This window comes from Pleurodeles waltl, chromosome 4_2 (assembly GCF_031143425.1).
Source record: "Pleurodeles waltl isolate 20211129_DDA chromosome 4_2, aPleWal1.hap1.20221129, whole genome shotgun sequence".
Classification (NCBI taxonomy): domain Eukaryota; kingdom Metazoa; phylum Chordata; class Amphibia; order Caudata; family Salamandridae; genus Pleurodeles; species Pleurodeles waltl.
The window spans coordinates 266,889,537-266,912,078 of NC_090443.1; the positions used below are offsets into that span (position 1 = coordinate 266,889,537).

General features: G+C 54.0%; 1 protein-coding gene across 2 annotated transcripts in view; it reads left to right on the forward strand.

Moving 5' to 3' along the window:
• The window catches only part of DDR2 (discoidin domain receptor tyrosine kinase 2), a 737,021-nt gene that overhangs the window by 603,389 nt on the left and 111,090 nt on the right, over positions 1-22,542 (forward strand). For both annotated transcript variants that reach the window (XM_069231100.1, XM_069231101.1), the window contains one exon: positions 19,541-19,671. In XM_069231100.1, the coding sequence (XP_069087201.1) occupies positions 19,541-19,671 (131 nt within the window). The remainder of the gene's footprint in view (positions 1-19,540; positions 19,672-22,542) is intronic.

A 22,542-nucleotide genomic window follows, 5' to 3' on the forward strand; every position in this document is an offset into this window, starting at 1 on the left:
TCCGCCATTCCCTATCTCTGATCTCTGTAACAATGGTGGGGTAGGAGAGGAGTTTGTGATTCAAATGCCAGGTGCGCTGCTGGGGTCCTGTATGAGGTAGCTGAAGAGTTATTGTTATGGGAGAATGGCCTGAGAGGGCCACTGCCCCAATATCCACAGCTGTTGTGTTTATGATGAGCTGTGAGGAAGTCAAGAAAAGGTCCAGGCGAGCATAAATTCGATGTGCCACGGGAAAAAAGGTGTATGCCCTAGATTGAGGATTGTACTGCCTTCACACATCCACTAGCCCCACATCTGAAGGCCATAGCTGACACCGTTGCGAAAGTGCTCCCGTTTATCCCACACTATGTATCGATCTGTCAAGGAAAGAGTCAAATACTGTGTTAAAGTCCCCTTCCAGAAGGGTGTCCTTGTCTGTGGTAGTCACCACCTTTCTGATCGCATCATGAAGAAATGCCGGTTTCACGATCGTTCGGGGCATATACCCTAGCAAGCGCAAAGGTGTAAATCCCACTTCAAGGGGCAAGGAGAGCAGCCTGCCCGGAAGCTCCGACTGCAATTGTACTACCCTCCCTGGAAAGTTAGTAGCCAGCAGAATGGCAACCCCTGCCCCCTTCCCTGATGAGAAATATTGCTGGTCAAACCACCAGGATTTCATGTGCCTCCAGTCTGAGTGGACCAGGTGGGTTTCCTGTCACAGGCAGAGTCCCTGAGGAAGGTGAGAAGTGCTATTCGTTTTGTAGAGGTGATAAAGCCTCGTATATTAAGGCTTAAAATCTTAACCATCATGTCAAATAATTGTGGAAGCTGACTAAGACACAACTAGGTAAGTGACGTGTTGGGGTCAAAGGGATGACCATGTTGGGAGAAATGCATGGTGCGTGTATGATGAGATGGGGCCTGTCTAGTGAGAATAAAGAAGGAAGAACCAAACAACAACACAACTTAATATGTCCCCTCCGTAGGACCAAACCATCAAACAACCAAAGGTCATGTCTCCGATAAGTGCCTTCTTCTTCGGTCCGTATGGTGGAAGACTGGGAACTCCCCTGAGAACATTCCTCCAATGTCCTTGAGGGAGCGAAGCAGCAATCAAACATGATGGGCCCTCAGCAAGGACCCCGTGGGTGCCAGATCGCCAATGCCAGTGGCACCTCAATCAGAGTCCAGTTCCGAAGCTTTATCCTGTTGCTGCAAATGACACAGAAGAGCCACACTTTCTTTACGGCTCTCCATGTCTGAGAGGTTCTAGACATGGTTCTTAGCTGTTCAGGAGGAGGTGGCTTGCGTATCCCTCAAGGTTTTGCGAGCAATCTTGGTGGGGGGACAGCGCCACCTTCCTCTCGCTGGTCATCCAGGTTGAGTAACGATCAAGCCTCCTCCAGTGTGTGGACCCTCCTGGTTTCTTTATTCAAAACAAAAGTCAATCTAAATGGATGACCCCATTTATAGAATATCCCACGCTCCCTGAGGAATTCTGTTTTATGTTGGAGCATTCTGCTGCATTGGAAAGTGATCGGAGATAGATCCTGATAGAGCCAGACCTTGTTGCTCTCGAAATCCACAGCTGCTCTATCCTGGACGGCTGCCATGATTGCTTCCTTTTGGTGATAAGAATGTAGACTCGTGAGAATGTCTTGTGGCATACCAGGAGATTTAGCCGGGCATCCTGCCCTGTGGGTATGATCCAGTACTATTTCCTTTTCGGCTAAGTCAGGGAACCACATGGCGGAAGAGACAAAGAACGTAGGACTCAAGGCTTCCAGAGTCAGCCTGCAACGGAACCCCCTTGATTTGAATGGTGGCGCACCAGGACCTGATCTCTAAATCCTCTATCTGGTAGAGAAGATCCTCATTTTTATCTTTAAGCATCAGGAGCTCCCTTCTGTGTGCCTCAAGTTCCTCCTCACAGGAGTCCCCTGCTTGCTGCCTGATATTGCCTCTTTGGCCCAGTTTGTTACGGTCTTTTTTAAGTCTTTAATGTCTGCCGCACTGTCCAGCTTAAAGGTGGCCAGGTCTTCCCTCAGGGTGCCAAACAACTGTTCAAGGAAGGACATGTAATTGGAGAGTCATCTGCTGTGTGTGATCCGGCATCAATTGGTGCAGTAAGTGGAGACTCATTTGGTAGGGACGCCCCAACTAAGTCAGCTTTCTTAACTTGAGGTTTCACGTACATATCGTTAAGAGTGGTATCCTTTTCAGTGCTTTGGTTGGATGACATTCTGGCGGAGGGGGATGCCACAACAACCAGGGGGCCAGACAGTTGACTTTCAATGTCACCTCTGTAGAAATAGTGGCCCCTGAGCCAAGGATGGGAGGTCTCTTTTGGCAAGCGATGCTCCCCCTGCATCAAGAGGAGTGGGGCCAGGGGGACTGGCACAGTGATGGAGTGACAGGGGACAAAGCTTGTGTTGCTATATGTAGGTCAACCTGGTGGTCTTCCCTACACCCAAGGTGATGCGCAGGTGTTCCTCCCTAGGGTCCGAGCCTCTCCAGATCTCTGCAATGTATAGGCGCAAGAACCAGTCGATCAGGGCCTCCTCTCCTAGCCCGAGGCTCCTCTAAGCATCAGTACACTGGGTGCCCAGTGGTGGCCGTGTTCCTTGAATATACCAATGTCCATAGAGGTCAGGTGGGGGAGAGATCCCCCCAACCTGGGCCAATGAAGACATTTCAAGGGGGGCAGGTGACCTGGTGGGGCCAAGACAGTCGGCCAGGTGGGCTAGACTTTGATGGAGGGGGACTGGGCGCTATGTGCAGTTAGTCCCGGCACTTGGAGACTGTCCTGTTGAATCAAGAACCTGTGGAGAGGCTGGGTCATGACCTCCAAGGGGTTAAAGCAGAGCCTCCCCCACCACAACCCACAGCTACCGACTGTTCCTACCAGGGGGGCGCCATCAGCAGTCCTTTTCTTATCACACCTCTGCTTCTTGGCTGGGCCTAAGCTGGGTCCTCCTACACTCCACACTGCATTCCAGGACAGGCCCCGAGCCACAGGCCCTACTGGGTTTGTCGGAGCCATCTCACCTCTTTCGTGCACATATCGGCGAGGCAGGGAACCGCAATAGGCATCCGCTGCTCAGCTCACCTCCCACGGGTGCCCTCACTCCTGCCGTCAGCTTCATTCTCTACTGGAGGCAGCACAGCCTCACTGTCGCCATTTTGGGTCGCCTTCAATCCAGTGCTCCATCCGTAGGCAGTCCTGGCGTAGTGCTGCAAGGTACTATTCGGTGATCGTGGCCACCCAACTAATGTGCAGGGGCCACAGCTTGACAGGGTGCTGTTGTAAGGGCTCCCGCTGCCTGCCTCTGCCCAGTCTATTGTTCAAGAGGTGGAGCTTCAGCAGAGCGCGTCTACATGGGTGCCTTGTTGGAGACGCTCCCACTTATTTTCCATTTTAGAAGTTGGAAAACCAATTTTTAATCCTAAAATGACGTGACATATGAGAAAACATCTTAATGGTTGTAAACACTGAATTTGAGCATTTGTGACAGTTACATTTCTTAGTACATCTGGCCCCGTGATTTGTAAATGATTTGTTACTACTGAGTTTTGTTAAAACTGATTTGGAATAGATCAATAACTTACTGACATATTGGGAATGAGCATACATAGGCTTTTTATTTTACCAGTCTAATGCAGTATATATATATATATATATATATATATATATATATATATATATATATACACACACACACACATATATATATATACACACACATACATATATATATATATATATACATACTCAAAAAAACTAGGTTAACGTAACATTATAGTTAGGTGTTGAAGTGAGATAAAAACTAATGTTTAAAAATGTTAATAAAACATGAAACTCACCAGTTATAGTTTACTGAGTTAACTATGGCTTGTGACCCCACCATGCACTGCTTATGACCTCATATTTTACACTCACGACATGTTAACTGACATCACTGATGACATCTCAAATTACATAATTGATGACATAACTGATGACACCATAGTCTTATACAGCACAGAGTTACAGAGTGTACACATGTGGGTCCATAGCATGGAAATAGCATAAGCCCTGGAGGCAAGTGTGATTGTGCATGTTGAAAGTTATATGGCTCACCGTTTACAAATCACTGAAGTCTGAAGTTCAAGTATGTCTCTATGTGACACATAGGGGGTGATTCTAACCCTGGCGGTCGGTGTTAAAGCGGTGGCCAACCCGCCAACAGGCTGGCGGTAAAAAATATGGAATTCTGACCCTGGCGGGAACCGCCAACACAGACAGCCACTTTAACACTCCGCCCGCCACGGCGGTACAAACAAACAGCGCGGCGGTCACCGCCAACAGCCAGGCGGCAGACAGTGTACCGCCCACACTATCACAACTCACCAATCCGCCACCTTTTCCGGGGCGGGAGCACCGCCGATAAAAACACGGCGGAAACAGACTACGGACGGGAAAACGCTCACCACTACGCACTCCAGGATGAAGGAGGACAGCATGGAACCCGAATTAAACATCCTACCTGCTCTCGTCTACCTTCTCATCTACCACGAGTACGAAGTCCGGCGCAGACGACAACGGTGAGTACTGCACCTACGACACACGGGAGGGGGGAGGACGAAAGGTTACGGGCACACACATATGCGACCCCCCCCCCCCCAACTATGTACACACCAATGCAGAGCAACAAGTCACAGTGACACCACCCAAACACCCCTGAAAAATGCTAGGACATAATCAAATTTGGAATAAATATTTATGTACCAAAAAGCTCCTGAAAATTATCGTACAACCATGAAAGATATTCACAAGAAAACAAATGACATACACATCAGTGTATAACTGAAGTAACAAGTCCTGCACATCCTACGAATTCATCATGTCCGTGGGCCAAAGTTTTGAGAAACAAGGGCAAAGCCCACACAGGAGACCTGAGTCCTTTGGAGAGAACACTGCAGGGGCATCAGATGTAAAAACTACAGGCACCTCAGGGGGAAGGGAAGGGGGGGGCACCACAGCCACATGAGTCCACGACGCCAGATCCACGAGGAGCCACCTCTGTACCATCCTGGGGAGTGCAAAGCCACAGTCTCTCAATGTCTCTACAGTGGGTGGGCTGCCCACTGTACCATCCTGGGGAGTGCAAAGCCACAGTCTCTCAATGTCTCTACAGTGGGTGGGCTGCCCACTGTACCATCCTGGGGAGTGCAAAGCCACAGTCCATCAGGTGGATGACAGTCTCCACTGGTCAAGGAGGAGGCATGGTGGGCACAGTGAACCATAAACAGTGATTGAGACGGCGGTGCCCAGCGGAGCGGTGCTTGACAGGAAGGGCCCAGCGGAGCGGTGCTTGAGACGGCGGGGCCCAGCGGAGCGGTGCTTGAGATGACGGGCCCAGCGGAGCGGTGCCTGAGATGAAGGGCCCAACGGAGCGGTGCTTGACAGGAAGGGCCCAGCGGAGCGGTGCTTGAGATGAAGGGCCCAGCGGAGCGGTGCTTGAGATGAAGGGCCCAGCGGAGCGGTGCTTGAGACGGCGGGGCCCAGCGGAGCGGTGCTTGAGAAGAAGGGCCCAGCGGAGCGGTGCTTTAGATGAAGGGCCCAGCGGAGCGGTGCTTGAGACGGCGGGGCCCAGCGGAGCGGTGCTTGAGAAGAAGGGCCCAGCGGAGCGGTGCTTGACAGGAAGGGCCCAGCGGAGCGGTGCTTGACAGGAAGGGCCCAGCGGAGAGGTCCTTGAGACGGCGGGGCCCAGCGGAGCGGTGCTTGAGAAGAAGGGCCCAGCGGAGCGGTGCTTGACAGGAAGGGCCCAGCGGAGCGGTGCTTGACAGGAAGGGCCCAGCGGAGAGGTGCTTGAGACGGCAGGGCCCAGCGGAGCGGTGCTTGAGAAGAAGGGCCCAGCGGAGCGGTGCTTGACAGGAAGGGCCCAGCGGAGCGGTGCTTGACAGGAAGGGCCCAGCGGAGCGGTGCTTGAGACGGCGGGGCCCAGCGGAGCGGTGCTTGAGAAGAAGGGCCCAGCGGAGCGGTGCTTGACAGGAAGGGCCCAGCGGAGCGGTGCTTGAGACGGCGGGGCCCAGCGGAGCGGTGCTTGAGAAGAAGGGCCCAGCGGAGCGGTGCTTGACAGGAAGGGCCCAGCGGAGCGGTGCTTGACAGGAAGGGCCCAGCGGAGCGGTGCTTGAGACAGCGGGGCCCAGCGGAGCGGTGCTTGAGAAGAAGGGCCCAGCGGAGCGGTGCTTGACAGGAAGGGCCCAGCGGAGCGGTGCTTGAGATGAAGGGCCCAGCGGAGCGGTGCTTGAGATGAAGGGCCCAGCGGAGCGGTGCTTGAGACGGCGGGGCCCAGCGGAGCGGTGCTTGAGAAGAAGGGCCCAGCGGAGCGGTGCTTGAGAAGAAGGGCCCAGCGGAGCGGTGCTTGACAGGAAGGGCCCAGCGGAGCGGTGCTTGACAGGAAGGGCCCAGCGGAGCGGTGCTTGAGACGGCGGGCCCAGCGGAGCGGTGCTTGAGAAGAAGGGCCCAGCGGAGCGGTGCTTGAGAAGAAGAGCCCAGCGGAGCGGTGCTTGACAGGAAGGGCCCAGCGGAGCGGTGCTTGAGATGAAGGGCCCAGCGGAGCGGTGCTTGAGATGAAGGGCCCAGCGTAGCAGTGCTTGAGATGAAGGGCCCAGCGGAGCGGTGCTTGAGACGGCGGGGCCCAGCGGAGCGGTGCTTGAGAAGAAGGGCCCAGCGGAGCGGTGCTTGACAGGAAGGGCCCAGCGGAGCGGTGCCTGAGACGGCGGGGCCCTCTTCAGCGGTGCCTATCCTCATGGCGGGCCCTGTTCAGCGGTGCCTATCTTCACGGCGGGGCCCTGTTCAGCGGTGCTCTTCTGCACCGCGGGCCCTGTTCAGCGGTGCTCTTCTCAACGGCGGGCCCTGTTCAGCGGTGCTCTTCTGCACCGCGGGCCCTGTTCAGCAGTGCTCTTCTCCACGGCGGGCCCTGTTCAGCGGTGCTCTTCTCCACGGCGGGCCCTGTTCAGCGGTGCTCTTCTCCACGGCGGGCCCTGTTCAGCGGTGCTCTTCTCCACGGCGGGCCCTGTTCAGCGGTGCTCTTCTGCACCGCGGCCCTGTTCAGCGGTGCTCTTCTCCACGGCGGGCCCTGTTCAGCGGTGCTCTTCTCCACGGCGGGCCCTGTTCAGCGGTGCTCTTCTCCACGGCGGGCCCTGTTCAGCGGTGCTCTTCTGCACCGCGGGCCCTGTTCAGCGGTGCTCTTCTCCACGGCGGGCCCTGTTCAGCGGTGCTCTTCTCCACGGCGGGCCCTGTTCAGCGGTGCTCTTCTCCACGGCGGGCCCTGATCAGCGGTGCCTATCTTCACGGCGGGGCCCTGTTCAGCGGTGCTCTTCTGCACCGCGGGCCCTGTTCAGCGGTGCTCTTCTCCACGGCGGGCCCTGTTCAGCGGTGCTCTTCTGCACCGCGGGCCCTGTTCAGCGGTGCTCTTCTCCACGGCGGGCCCTGTTCAGCGGTGCTCTTCTCCACGGCGGGCCCTGTTCAGCGGTGCTCTTCTCCACGGCGGGCCCTGTTCAGCGGTGCTCTTCTCCACAGTGGGCCATGTTCAGCGGTGCTCTTCTCCACGGCGGGCCCTGTTCAGCGGTGCTCTTCTCCACGGCGGGGCCCTGTTCAGCGGTGCTCTTCTGCACCGCAGGCCCTGTTCAGCGGTGCTCTTCTCCACGGCGGGCCCTGTTCAGCGGTGCTCTTCTCCACGGCGGGCCCTGTTCAGTGGTGCCTATCTTCACGGCGGGGCCCTGTTCAGCGGTGCTCTTCTGCACCGCGGGCCCTGTTCAGCGGTGCTCTTCTCCACGGCGGGCCCTGTTCAGCGGTGCTCTTCTCCACGGCGGGCCCTGTTCAGTGGTGCTCTTCTCCACAGCGGGCCCTGTTCAGCGGTGCTCTTCTCCACGGCGGGCCCTGTTCAGCGGTGCTCTTCTGCACCACGGGCCCTGTTCAGCGGTGCTCATCCAGCAGGTCAAGGGAGCCAGACCTGGCCTGGACTCCCTGCTCAGTCGCCCTCGGACCGTGACGTTTCTGGACCCTTCGGGGACGGACTCCTGGCCTCCTTAGTGTCCTCCTTCCCAGCTGGGATGTGACATGTGGGGTCCACCTTCTCCGCGCTCCTGCTGCCCTTCCGCTCCTTTGATGGGGCTCTCGGGCCCTTGCCTCCCCTAGATGGTGTGGGTGGTGAAGTGGCCGCACATTGCTCCTTGGGGGCAGCCCTGTCGGTCCTCGCACGGCGGCCCTTGTTTTTGCGGGTCCTCTTGCCGGGGGGGGGGGGGGCTGGACGTGTCCTTGCTGCTGATCGATGTATCACTGCTGGCAAAGGGTGGGCTCCAGAACCCATGCACAACAGTGACACCCAAAGCTGGGCTGGTGGTGGCTGCGGTGCTCTTGGGACTCTTTGCAGATGGAGGGGGGAGCTCATCGGAGGGAAAGAGGTCAAGATTAGCCAGGAAAAGTTTTTTAGGGCCAAGGTAAAGGGTAGGAGAAGTGGAGATGGAAGTGGAGGAAGAGGAGGTGGTTGTAGGAGAGTCAGGTGTGCTGTCATTGGGTGAAGGTGCTAGTGCTGTAGGCTGTCGTGAGGTGGATGTCTGTTGGGTGGGTGGCTGCCTGCGTTTGTGTGTCTTGGAAGAGGGGGTGACAGACACAGTGGGAGAGGACACAGGGGACGTGTAAATGGCAGTGGGGGTGGTGACTGCACGAGTGTGGACTGTACTGGAGGGTGAGGTGGTGATGGAAGCACTGGCTGATGTTGGGGTGCATGCAGGTGTGAGTGTAGACATCACAGGGAGGGAGGAGGGAGACGAGGAGGAGGGGGACACAGAGGTGGTTGTGACTGTTGGAATGTCTGCATCTGGGTGTTGCTTGGGTGAGTGTTTGTGGGATCTGTGGTGCTTGTGTTTGGATGAGCTGCTCTTGGGTGTTGAGGTGTGTGCAGGCTGGTCTGATGGTGTGGATGGGATAGGCTGAGGAACAGGAGACAGAGAAAGGCTGGAGGCAGTCAGAAGAGGGAGGCTGGAAACAGGGACAATGGCTGCCGTCAGTGCTGAGGCCAGAGCAGTGAACGCTCGTTGATGGGCAGCCTGACCCGAATGAATGCCCTCCAGGTACGCATTGCTCTGTTGCACCTCCCTTTGCACCCCCTGGATGGCATTCAAAAGGGTCGTCTGCCCAACAATGAGCGTCCTCACCAGGTCAATGAGCTCCGCACTGAGGGCAGCAGGGGCAACAGGGGCAGGGGCTGAGGTGCCTGGGGCGAAGGAGACGCGCGCCTTTCTGGGCGAGCGGGCACGGAGCGTAGGCTGAGGGGCTGCTGGGAGGGCGGTGCTGGTGCGCTGGGTGGCGGCTGTACCTGTAGAGGCAGGGGGCCCGGATGTTGCCGCCACCGCTAGGGAGCTCCCATCCGAGGACGTGTCGCTGTCGCTGCTCTCACCAGCGGTCCCCGTCGTGGTGCTCCCCTCGCCCTCCGGATCACTGGTGCCCTCGGTGTCTGTTCCTGGGCCCACCGGGGCCTTGTGTCCTGCAGCTCCCTCGTGCTCCGATGCCAAATCTCCTCCGCCTGATGATGCTAATGCACACATGCACAAGAAGATAAAGAGAAAGGGTGGGGGGAGAAAAAAGAAGACCAGGTTGAGTGCATGCAATGTCAACACCGTTGGCGGAGAGGACAGACACAGGAGCCTAATGCACTAAGCCGCGCATTCGGGGTACACTACTCAGTACTACTGACTAGGACAACAGGCCAAGAGACGTCAAACGCGCACATGGGAGATGCTGGACCCTCAATGGCTGTACTTGTCACCCTACAGAGGTGGGGGCCGGGGGCACAGGGCCATGCCTAAGGGAGAGGACTACACTACAGAAAGCGCCCTGGCCTAATGTCACCCACAGCCCTCCTCCCCCACCCAGACGCCTCCACTGCGCAGAAAGATAGGAGAATGTGCTGATACTCACCCCCTTGTGTCTGCTGTGATGTCTTAAGGCGCCCATCCAATTCAGGGTAGGCCACCGCCAGGATCCGGGACATCAGGGGGGTCATGGTGCGACTGGCACCCCTCCTAGGTTGGGAGGCCATCCCCAGCAGTGTTTCTGCGGTCTTCCTTGTTCCGCGGCGGATGTCCTCCCACCTCTTGCGGCAGTGGGTGCCCCGTCTGTTGTGGACCCCCAAGTTCCGGACTTCCTTGGCGATGGCACGCCAAATCTCGATCTTCTGATGGGCGCTGACCTATTTGACATGTACAGGGTGGAAAGGAGGAAATCATCAATGACCTGCATGTTAGATGTGATTGGCCCCCCCACCAACTTTGCCATATGGCACATGCTCTCATCTGTCGGGCGTTGCACTCCTCATTCGCCCCCCACCCCACCAACTTACATCCACCCCAATCCACACAGGCATAGCCCATTCCATGTGCACCCGGTGTACTCACTTGTCGGTCTGGAGGACCGTAGAGTAGCGCATACTGGGGGAGGACCCCATCCACGAGCTTCTCCAACTCTTCAGACTTGAAGGCAGGGGCCCTTTCCCCAGTCGCAGCAGCCATTGTATCTTCCAGACCGAGGTCACAGCAGCACTTGCAGTATAGGTCCTCTCCTGTGGATGATCAGGTCTCGAGTGATTAATCAGATAGAAAATGGCGGTCACGCCCGTGGCGGTGCGTACCGCGACCGCCGGCGCACACCGTCATTGGCTCCTTAAACCCATAGGGTTCAATGTTAACCAATGCGGCTTTGCGCCGCGGTCTTCGACCGCCTACCGCCACGGTGTGCCCCGCCAGCGCATTGACCTCACATCCCATTGTCCCACTTCACAGGTCAGGCAGCCGCCATTTCAAGGGCCTACATGGCTTCATTTTGACTGCGACACACAGGCCTAGGCCTTGCATTGCCACACATACACGCCTTTCAACCCATTGCCATTCTTTAACTGTGCAAGCTGTCTGTACGTACCTGTGGTTTGCCTGACTCTGTGCTCCATGTTGTCCTTCCTAGGCACCGTCCGCTGGGACTTGCGAGGAGAAGGACGAATCCTCGCGTGTACCGACCGCTGGTGGACCTGTCGACAATGGAAGAACGCCATATAATACTTCGATACAGACTTGACCGTGCCACTATCCATGAACTGTGTGCCCAGCTGGAGCCAGCCCTGATGTCCCCCATCCGCCAACCCACAGGGATTCCCCCTCTGGTGCAGGTTTTGTCAGTCCTCCATTTTTTGGCAACTGGGTCATTCCAGACCACAGTGGCCATGTCATCTGGAATGTCTCAGCCTATGTTTTCAAAGATTTTGAGCAGAGTGTTGTCTGCCCTGATGAAACTCATGCGGAGCTACATCATTTTCCCAGAGGAGGGTGACTTGCCTACAGTGAAGGGTGATTTCTATGCCCTGGGACATATTCCCAACATCATTGGTGCCATTGATGGGACCCATGTGGCTTTGGTACCCCCAAAAGACGATGAGCAGGTGTACAGAAACAGAAAAAGTTATCATTCAATGAATGTCCAGGTGGTCTGTTTGGCTGACCAGTACATCTCCCATGTAAATGCCAAGTTCCCAGGGTCAGTGCATGACGCGTATGTGATGCGAAATAGCAGCATCCCCTATGTGATGGAGCAGCTACAGAGACAACGTGTGTGGCTAATAGGTGACTCTGGTTACCCCAACCTGCCTTGGCTACTGACCCCAGTGAGGAATCCCCGGACCAGGGCAGAGGAACGGTACAATGAGGCCCATGGGCGAACTCGGAGGATCATCGAAAGCACCTTTGGCCTCCTGAAGGCCAGGTTTAGGTGCCTGCATATGACTGGGGGATCCCTGATGTACTCACCAAAGAAGGTGTGCCACATCATCGTGGCCTGCTGTATGCTTCACAATCTGGCATTGCGACGTCAGGTTCCTTTCCTGCAGGAGGATGGTGCAGATGGTGGTGTTGAAGCAGCTGTGGAGCCTGCGGAGAGTGAAGAGGAGGAAGACTCAGAGGACGACACAGACAACAGGGACAGAGTAATAGAACAGTATTTCCAGTAGCACACAGGTAATAATCACCCATGCCATTTTACATTTCCTGAAAGCCTCCTGCATCTCAACTTTGTCGATTTCCCCCCAGACCTATAAACATGATGTTTGATTTTCCCTTCCCTTTTCTGTGCTGTATGAGCCACTGCGTGACCTCGGCTTGGTTGGCCCATGGACTAATGCTAAGTTACCTCGGTATGTGTAATTCACAATGTTAATAATATGTAATTGATATGTAATGTGTCATACATTTGTAAATAAGACAGGCTGAGTCCTGATTGATTTCAGTGCAATGTGTGATTTATTATTAGTGCATAGATATCGGTACATGATAGTGAAACAGTGATGGGTGGGGGTGGAGTAATGTCAATGGCGGAGTCCAGTTCTCAGTCTCACAGGTGCATTGTCCATATGCCTGTGGCAGGATGGAGCAGGGGCAGTTTAAGGTTTGACAGGGTGGCAATGTGGAACAGTGGGAGGACTTCAGGGGGTATGTGATGCTGGCGGGGGACTTGACATCCTACTCTGTCGGTTTTTTTGATCTCAGGCTCCTTTTGCGGGGCGGTTGTTGTTCAGCAGGAGGTGGGGTTCTGGTGGGCTGTCGTTGTGGTGGGGCCTCCTGTCCACTAGCGCCGGCGGAGGTGGTAGGCTGTTCCTGTTCCTGGCTAGTGACAGGGGCCCTGTGTGATGCCACATGGTCCCGAAACGTGTCCTCTATACGGTTCAGGGCCTGGACTATGCTCCCCATAGCGGTTGAGATGTTGCTGAGTTGGTCGCTGAACCCCATGTAGCGTTGCTCCTGCTGTGCCTGGATCTCCTGGAACTTGGCCAGTACCGTCGCCATCGTCTCTTGTGAGCGGTGGTAGGCTGCCATGATGGTGGTGAGGGCCTCTTGGAGAGTGGGTTCCCTGGGCCTCTCCTCCCCCCCCTGTCGCACAGCAGCCCTCCGAGTTGCCCTGTTTCCCTGGGCCTCTGTCCCCTGGACGGTGTGCCCACTCCCACTGCCCCCAGGTCCCTGTTGTTGTTGGGTTGGTGGGTTACCCTGGGGGCCCTGCAGTGGTAGACACACCGCTGCTTGACCTGTCCTAGAGACAGAGGCATGGGCCCGCTGGGTGGGAGCTGTGCTGTTGTTCCCAGAGGGGGTTGGGTCTGCAGTGGCCTGTGTCTGGGTGAGGGGAACCGACTGCCCAGAGGTCCCCGATGGTCCGGGCTGGTCGTCAGGTTCCAGGTCGACAGAGCTGCTGTCATCACTAGGGGCCTGTTCCGGGGGTGGGATGGACATTTCTGGTCCCTCCTGACCGGTGTGTTGTCGTTCGGGTCCTGCATGGGGTAAGAGGGTATGGTTATTGTTTCTGTGTGTGCATTATCTTGCGTTTTATGGGTGCCCTTGTCCCCCAGTGCTGGCATTCCCTTGGGGGAGGTGTTGTGAGGGTGTTTTGTGGGGGGGGGGATGGGTATGTGCAGTGGTCATGCTTAGGTGATGGGTGTCCATAGTTTGGGGGTGGCATGCAGGGGTTGGTGTTGGGTGGGTTGTGCTGGGGAGACATTCTCAGGGAGGATGTGTGCTGGGGGGTTGGGGGTGAGGGTGGGGGTTAGCATGCTGGGGGGGCGGGTGAAGTGGTTGGCCTTGTACTTACCAGAGTCCATTCCTCCGTGTACTCCAGCGAGGCCATCAGGATGCAGGATGTTTAGTACCTCTTGCTCCCATGTTGTGAATTCAGGTGGAGTGGGTGGGGGTCCCCCGCCAGTCTTCTGCACTGCGATGTTGTGTCACGAGACCATCGAGCGCACCTTCCCCCGTAGGTCGTTCCATCGTTTGCGGATGTCCTCTCGATTTCTGGGATGCTGTCCCACCGCGTTGACCCTGTCCACGATCCGCTGCCAGAGCTCCGCCTTCCTCGCTATGGTGGTGTGCTGGACCTGTGAGCCGAAGAGCTGGGGTTCCACTCTTATGATCTCCTCCACCATGACCCGGAGTTCTTGGTCCGAAAAGCGTGGGTGCCTTTGTGGTGCCATGGGGTGGTGTGTATGAGGTGTGGGGTGGTGTATGTGATGATGTGTGTGTTGGTGTGTGGTGCTTTGTGCTTCTATGTGGTGTGTGTGATGTTGTGGTGTGCCTCTGTGTGTCTGGCTCTCTATTCTCTGATGTGTCTCTCTCTCCTTCGTCTCTGGTTTTTGTTGGTAGGGGTTTGTGGGTGATGTGGGTGTGTGTTTTATATGGTATTGGATGTGTGGGAGTGGTGTGTGTATGTGTTTCAGGTGTGTGCCTTTCAAATTGTCCAATGTGGTAGGGGTTTGTAAAGGTGTGTGTATTTTGACCGCGGCGGTGTGTACCGCCAATGGAATACCGCAGTTGAATGACCGCAGCGTGGATTTGCGGGTCATAATGGGATGGGCGTATTTCTGTTGGCGTGGCGGTGGAGGTTTGGTCTTCTCCAGTTTACCGCTGGCCGCTGATGTGGCGGACTGCAGTGGAGGGCGGATTTTCGGAGGTTTTGCAGTTGTGGGTCAGAATGTCCGTGGCGGCTGACCGCGGCCGCGGCGATATTGTGGCGGCCTTCTGACCGGCGGTAAGCGGCTTTTACCGCCGAGGTCAGAATGACCCCCATAGTATCCACCAGTGGATAACTGGGCATGCATCCATGTTAAATAGCTGTTATAAAGTGCTATAGGAAAATGCTGCGTAGCAAGCCTATATTATAAGCTATGGGTGTTTATTTCCAGAATGATGCTGAAGATTTTGAGACATTGCAGGTTGTTGAATAATGTAGAATATAGGGGTGTACCACCTAAGGTTGGTTTATCTCACGCTGATGTTGTAATAATGGCTTTTATTGGTTGTATGCTATTGTGCTCATCTCAGGCATGTGTAATGTATTTTACGAAAATATAGAGGGTTGTCCATAGGGCCTGGCTGAAGGTGTCTTTTCAGTGGCAAATGCATACGTTTCAACTGCTTGACTTAAAATTGCGGGTCATTAAAGAATCCCATTAAGGTGACTAGAAAATGGGCTACAGGTGTAGCACGTTGAAATACTTCAAGTCCACAATCCCTATAGGACACTGTCACAATGAATTAGTGATGTCATCAATATTGTAATTTGAGACGTCATCACTGCTGTCATTTACCATGCCATGAGAAATTTAGGGGGTCATTCCGACCCTGGCGGTTGACTACCGCCAGGGCCGGGGACCGCGGATGCACCGCCAACAGGCTGGCGGTGCATCCATGGGCATTCTGACCGCGGCGGTACAGCTGCGGTCAGAAACGGGAAACCGGCGGGACACCGCCGGTTTCCCGCTGCCCTAGGGAATCCTTCATGGCGGCGCTTCCGACCCCCTTACCGCCAGCCTGGTTCTGGCGGTTTTGACCGCCAGAACCTGGCTGGCGGTAACGGGTGTCGTGGGGCCCCTGCCAATGGCATGGGCACTGCAGGGGCCCCCTAACAGGGCCCCACCAAGATTTTCAGTGTCTGCCAAGCAGACACTGAAAATCGCGACGGGTGCAACTGCACCCGTCGCACCCCTTCCACTCCGCCGGCTCCATTCGGAGCCGGCATCCTCATGGAAGGGGGTGTCCCGCTGGGCTGGCGGGCGGCCTTCTGGCGGTCGCCCGCCAGCCCAGCGGGAAACTCAGAATTACCGCGGCAGTCTTTTGACCGCGCAGCGGTATTCTGACGGCGGGACTTTGGCGGGCGGCCTCCGCCGCCCGCCAAAGTCAGAATGACCCCCTTAATATGTGAGGTCATAAACAGTGCACGGTGGGGCTCAAAACATAACTATAACAACACTTTAACCTTTCTTTTTGCGTTTTTTTCAGTGAATTTCTGGTTTGTTTTTTTCCTATTAAAACTTGATAATACACCCAATCCCCTGGGCAACCTACAGCCAACGCCTCTGCTGCAAACAGGAGTCCGCGTGGGTGGCCAACACATTGCTGTGCACAGCGTTTGAGTGTTTGTAATGGGGGTAGGCTGAAGGACCCGGCCTCCCCAATAAAACTTTAACTGTGTTGGGTTACCATTGTGTGAAAGCTTTAGCAGTGGCTCCTGCAACTACTGGAATACCGCAGTGCCTCACAGGAGGGTTGCAATGGATCCCGCAAGAGTACTGTGGTACTGGTGACCCAAATCTTTTTTAATTTTAACTGCTTGGGGGTCCCTCTTAGTCTCCTCAACAAGTCCCTGAGGGTCATGGTGTCTCTTCCATGGCCCTTTATGCATTGTTTTAAAAACGTTTGCATGAAATGGAGATCAAGTACTCCAGTGGCTGCTGCAACATTTTCTTCAGAGTTTTGGCCAATCAATCAAATTGCTTGGTACCACTGGACTAGTCCTGGGAAAAAGCTCCCTTTGTTAATCAGAAGACCCTATTCCTAAAACCTTTCAGTATAGTAGGACTCCCACGGGTCCAACCATCTTTTTAATTCCTTCATGCCCACTAAGGGCACCTCTTTAAGTGCTGAATTTTCGAGAGCAGCTGAACAGATTTACACCAGATCACAAAATGCATGCTTCCTGAGAAACGTTGGAACATTCTGCCAAATTTGGGGCACTTCTGTTCAGACATTTTTTATGTAAAATTTGGCCTGTGCACTATATAAAAAAATGTTTCAATGCGCGTTTATTAGTACTCTTGATCTAACTAAGGTGTCGTTGAGCCACATTAATTTTCACTGCCATGGCATAGATATATGTCAAACTTCTCCCCTGAAACCTTACCCTCTTAAACATTGCCACCACGCCTCTGGCTGACAGACGATGGAGCAGTTGCATTCTGATTTAATGTGCCTGATCACATTTTCTTAAATCCTATTGGTTTCTGGCTTACGCAGTGGGTAGCTGTTGTCACAGGGGAAACATCACAAACAACGAGGTGAAGCCAACGAAATGCTTTTACCACGATGCATTTACAACGCATATGTGTTTACCATGCATGGCTTTACCACGCATGCCTTTACCACGAATATACCTTTCCCACACATGCCTTTACAACAAATTTCTTTGTAAAGGCATGCATGGTAACGGTGTATTCGTGGTAAAGGTTTTAAAGGTAAGTACAGGTAAGTATTAAGTGGGTTGAGTGATATATATATATATATATATATATATATATATATATATATATGTGTGTGTATATATAGGGGGTGATTCTGATTCTGGCGGGCGGCGGAGGCCGCCCGCCAGAATTCCGCCCTCCAAAATACCGCGCCGCGGTCAAAAGACCGCGGCGGGTATTTCAAGTTTTCCCCTGGGCTGGCGGGCGGCCGCCAAAAGGCCGCCCGCCAGCCCAGGGGAAAACGACCTTCCCACGAGGATGCCGGCTCGTAATCGAGCCGGCGGAGTGGGAAGGTGCGACGGGTGCATTTGCACCCGTCGCGTATTTCACTGTCTGCCAAGCAGACAGTGAAATACTTGTAGGGGCCCTCTTACGGGGGCCCCTGCAGTGCCCATGCCAGTGGCATGGGCACTGCAGGGGCCCCCAGGGGCCCCGCGACCCCCCCTACCGCCATCCGGTTCCCGGCGGGCGGACCGCCGGGAACTGGATGGCGGTAGGGGGGGTCGGAATCCCCTCGGCGGCGCAGCAAGCTGCGCCGCCTTGGAGGATTCCAACGGGCAGCGGAAAACCTGCGGGAGACCGCCGGTTTTCCTGCACTGACCGCGGCCAAAGCGCCGCGGTCAGAATGCCCTGCGGGGCACCGCCGGTCTGTCGGCGGTGCTCCCGCCGACCCTAGCCCTGGCGGTCTAAGACCGCCGGGGTTAGAATCACCTCCATAGTGTTTAGGGTGGCTAACAGTTATTGGCGGTAATTGCATTTTTATGTTTTAGGGTGGGTATGGGTTTTGGGGTGGTAAGGGCATTTTTAGGTTTTAAGGTGGGTATGGGTTTTGGGGTGGTAAGATAATTTTTAGGGTGGGCATGGGCTGTTGGGTGGTAAGGGCATTATTAGATTTTAGGGTGGACATGGGTTTTGAAGTGAAAAGGGTATTTTTAGGTTTTAGGGTGGGTATGGGTTTTAGGGTGGTAAGGGTATTTTTAGGTTTTAGGGTGAGTATGGATTTTGGGGGTAAGGGTATTTTTAGGTGTTAGGGTAGGTATGGCTTTTTGGGTGGTAGGGCATTTTTAGGTTTTAGGGTGGTTATGGCTTCTTGGGTCGTAAGGGCATTTTTAGGTTTTAGGGTGGTTATGGGTTTTGGCGGGTAAGGGCATTTTTAGGATTTAGGGTGGGCATGGGTTTTGGGGTGGTAAGGTTATTTTTAGGTTTTAGGGTGGGTATGGGTTTTGGGGTGGGAATGGGTTTGGGGATTGTAAGGGCATTTTTAGGTTTTAGGGTGGGTATGGGTTTTGAGGTGGTAAGGGCATTTTTAGGTTTTAGGGTGGGTATGGGTTTTGGGGTGGTAAGGGACTTTTTGGGTTTTAGGGTGGGCATGGGTTTTGGGGTTGTAAGGGTATTTTCTGGTTTTAGGGTGGGTATGGGGCTTGGGGTGGTAAGGGGGGTTTAGGTTATGTATGGGTTTGGGGATTGTAAGGGCATTTTTAGGTCTTAGGGTGGGTATGGGTTTGGAGATTGTAAGGGCATTTTTAGGTTTTAGGGTGATTATTGGTTTTGGGGTGGTAAGGACATTTTTAGGTTTTAGGGTGGGTATGGGGTTTGGGTGGTAAGGGGTGATAAGGTTTTAGGGTGGGTATGGGTTTTGGGGTGATAAGGTAATTTTTAGGGTTAGGGTAGGTAGAGTTTTTGGGTGAAAAGGTGTGTTTGTATATATATATATATATATATATGTATATATTCCATATATATATATATATATATTTGTATATATTATATATATATATACACACACACACACACATTTATATATATATATATATATATATATATATATATATATATATATATATATATATATATATAAATAAATGTATGTTATACTTACCTCTAGTTTTTTCCATGCATATGCCTTTACCAACCATGCCTTTACTTCAAACTTTTAGTGGTAAAGACACTCGTGGTAAAAGCATATGCATTGTAAAAACATTTCGTGGTAAGTGCATGCAAGGTAATGACCATGCATTGTATTTACCGCGTTGTAAAGGCAAGTATTGTAAGTGGATGCGTTGTTCCATCACACAACCTTGCCACAGCAGTATTGTTTTGATCACTTTTATGAAAATGCTGCCTGCAGTGTTTTGCAGCTTTGTGTTAGCTGGCACTCAAAGATAATGTGATTTTTTTATTTTTTAGGACGTTTTTAACAATTCTGATTCTTTTGTTTCGGAAATATTTGTTACTTGTAATGTTACATTACAAGATATACAAACAATTTCGCTGCACCTGTGAAAAGATTTACATTGCCACTACTACGTTTTTGCTACTCTCCTACAGATGTGTAAATTAACATCTGAAATACTGGGCCAGTTTTCTGGGTGTGTGACTGTTTATTGTGAAGGATGCATGTTTGCAGCATATTTTACAGTGGTTGAAAAGTGCATGCTGCACTAAGATTTTATATTGTCTCATTCTTCTCCTAGGTTCATCTTTGTGAGGTAGAAGGCATGGCGGAGTTTCTGGGGAAGGAGTTCACGATGGACATCAGTTCCAGCAACCAGCCTGCCTTGGTAGCTGTGAAAATGCTGCGAGCGGATGCTAACAAGAACGCCAGGTCTGTCAACTCAGATTGGGTCATTGGGTTTTCAATCTCATCAACCGTGTTCTCTCAGTGAGGACAGCAACTGCAGTGGTGCATTGTTGTTTGTGTGTGTGAGAGAGACACTAACATAATGACATGGCTGGTGCTTGTGCTCTTGTATAGAATTTCGAACTTTCTTCGAACAAAATAGAACAAGTTACTGACCAGTAACAATAGTCTTGAGCTTGAAGTTCTTCTAGATTCACATGTTGTCCAGTATGTTACCATATATTAGTTGAACCCGGAAACTTCCCCTGTTTTCCCATTGTTTCTTCTTTGGGTGTCACAAGCACAAGAGTGATGACAATGAACGTAAACTCACTATGGTCCGTATGTGGCTGCCTCTCTTAAAAAAATGTTCTGGGGGCATGGCTAAGATGGCCGCCGCGTAGGAGCCTTTTTCCAAAGCTCCACCGCCAGCCGTGTGGAACACCTGTTTGTGCACCCGTCGCACCCCCGGTGGGCCCGTGTGGTGTCCACTGGTACCGTGAGGGCCCCTGAGTCAGCCCGCAGTATCGGAGCGTACCCCATCGGCTTGCGGGGGCGGGTCTGAGGCAGGATGCGCGGGGCGCAGAGGCCTCCCAGGTATTGGACGGCAGAAGAGGAGTGAAGGGTCCGGTCAGCAGGTGTGCGGCATGTCAGACGCCCCTGACGCGTGCCTCCGTGGCTCGGTGGTGGTCCCCTGGAACCCAGGGCCCTTGAGCGGGGTCACGGGCCAGGGGCACTGGAAGGTGGCACGTCGGAGCAGACCGCAGCGGACCGCAGGTGACGCTGGAGCTGCTGGGGGCCTTCGCGGCCTAGCCGGATGACGAGTGGTGGTCCAGTCCGACCCCCTGATCGTCGCTCACCGTGCGGGCGAGGGACAGACCCTAGAGCGGCACTGACCTGAGGGAGCCCTGGATGGGCCCAGCAGAGCAATGGCCTGAGCGCTCGTGAGGCTGTTGACAAGGTAGGAGGCAGAGCTGGCAAAGGCGGAGAGCGGGATCCGGTCGGCACCCTTTGAAGACAGGAGCAACTGGGTCGCGGCTCTGGCCTTTGGCCACCTGTGACCACCGAGGCCGCTAGAAGATGCGTAATGAGAGCAGCGGTGCTGCACGGACAGAAAAGTGAACCTGCCTTCCACTGGAGAATCAGAGCAGCTTACCACTCAGAGCAGAGACTGCCTGGGGCTATGGGCCACGGGTGAACGAAAGGGGGGAGTGGGCGGACACCCCGACCCGAAGAACTACGTGCCTGCTGTGCCCGATCACTAACGGCGAGGCATGTGCCTGAGGTGGGTCTTTCCTGGGCACCTTAACCCCAGCACGAGCACTACGACGGAGGCCAGAGTGGGGGGTTCACTTGGAACTAGGAAAGGGACAATTTGCATAGCCCAGAGACTGGTCTGTGGGCCGTTACCCGTCCTGCCAACTCAAGCATCAGCGACGGTACAGTAGCACTCTAAGAGCCGAGGACATAGCTGTTACAAGACATAACAAGAAGGAGGGCTCCCTTAAGGACCTCTTCAACAAAACCCTGCTAAGAAGACGCTATCAGGCGAGCCCCCGGCAATGGAGGGTGGAGACTTGGTGGACTTGGTGGACTTGGGGGCACTGGGGGATGGAGAGGCGCCCCTAACCAGGTCCTTCATGGAACAGCTATTTGGGGCCCTACGTGGAGACTTTGCTACCTTGAAACAAGAAATAGCGGCAAAGGTCAAAGAACTTAAACGAGAAGGCGTTGACCTGGGGAAACGAGTAGACATACTGGAGCAAGCTTGCGATGCACGGGAGGAAGAATTGGACTGCCACAGGAAGGGAGCTTCTTACCCTGCTAGACAAGAATCAAGAACTGCAGTACCAAATTGAGGACTTGTAGAATAGGTCACGGCGTTCCAACATCCGAATTAAGGGCATACCATCGCAGGCTGAGACGGGAATACTTGAGGACTTTGTGGTGCGCCTCTTCCACCACGTGGCACCGGCCCTAAAGGACCAGACTGTGGTACTCAATAGAACACACAGGGTTGGCCGTCCTGCCCATTCTCCGGGTCAAGCCCAGGACATACTGACCTGCCTGCACCACTACAAACAAAGGGAGACCATAATGGCAGTGGTCCGAGACCAACCATTAAATGACTTTGAGGGCTTCCAAATTGGCCCATTCCAGGACTTATCGACGCTGACATTGCAGCGTCGTAGATCGATCAGACCCGTAACGGACTTTCTAAGAGAAAGTGGTATCAGATATAAGTGGGGCCATCCTTTCCGCCTCCACTTCGTCTGGCAAAATGAAACTCGCAGCATCTGCACATTGGAAGAGGCACAGGCCTTGGAGTGAATGCCAACCCGCCTCGGAGACATGGTACAGTCACCAAGGGAACGAGAGCAGCGACCACGCACTGATGAGGGCCGCTCAAAAACTCAGGCCAGACAAACCAAACAGCATAAACCCACAACGGCAGTTAGCCACAAAGAGAGGGCGGCGTTTGCTCAGACGTCTATGCAGCCAAGATAGCGTCTCAGATGTGGACTTGGACCAATGAAACCCACAGGATTCGTATACAACCCCCTCGCTGACGGAGAACTGCAGCCTGCTGGGCAGTTGGAGCAACAGAACACGAGCTGGTGAAGGTAAAGAGACACTTGCTTGAGACAGCTGTGTGGCAGAGCTCCGACCCCCTCCAGAGTGGTGATCGCCTTACGACAGCATGAGGACCGGACTCACCCCCAGTTTGATCCACGTTTGTTCCCAGGCGGGGAACACTTTTTCAAGTTTATACCTTACTCTCTGTTGTTTCCTTACCTACTTCCTATCCCTCTGTCCTGAGTTTGCAGGGGCCACACCTTACCCTATCGCCAGTCA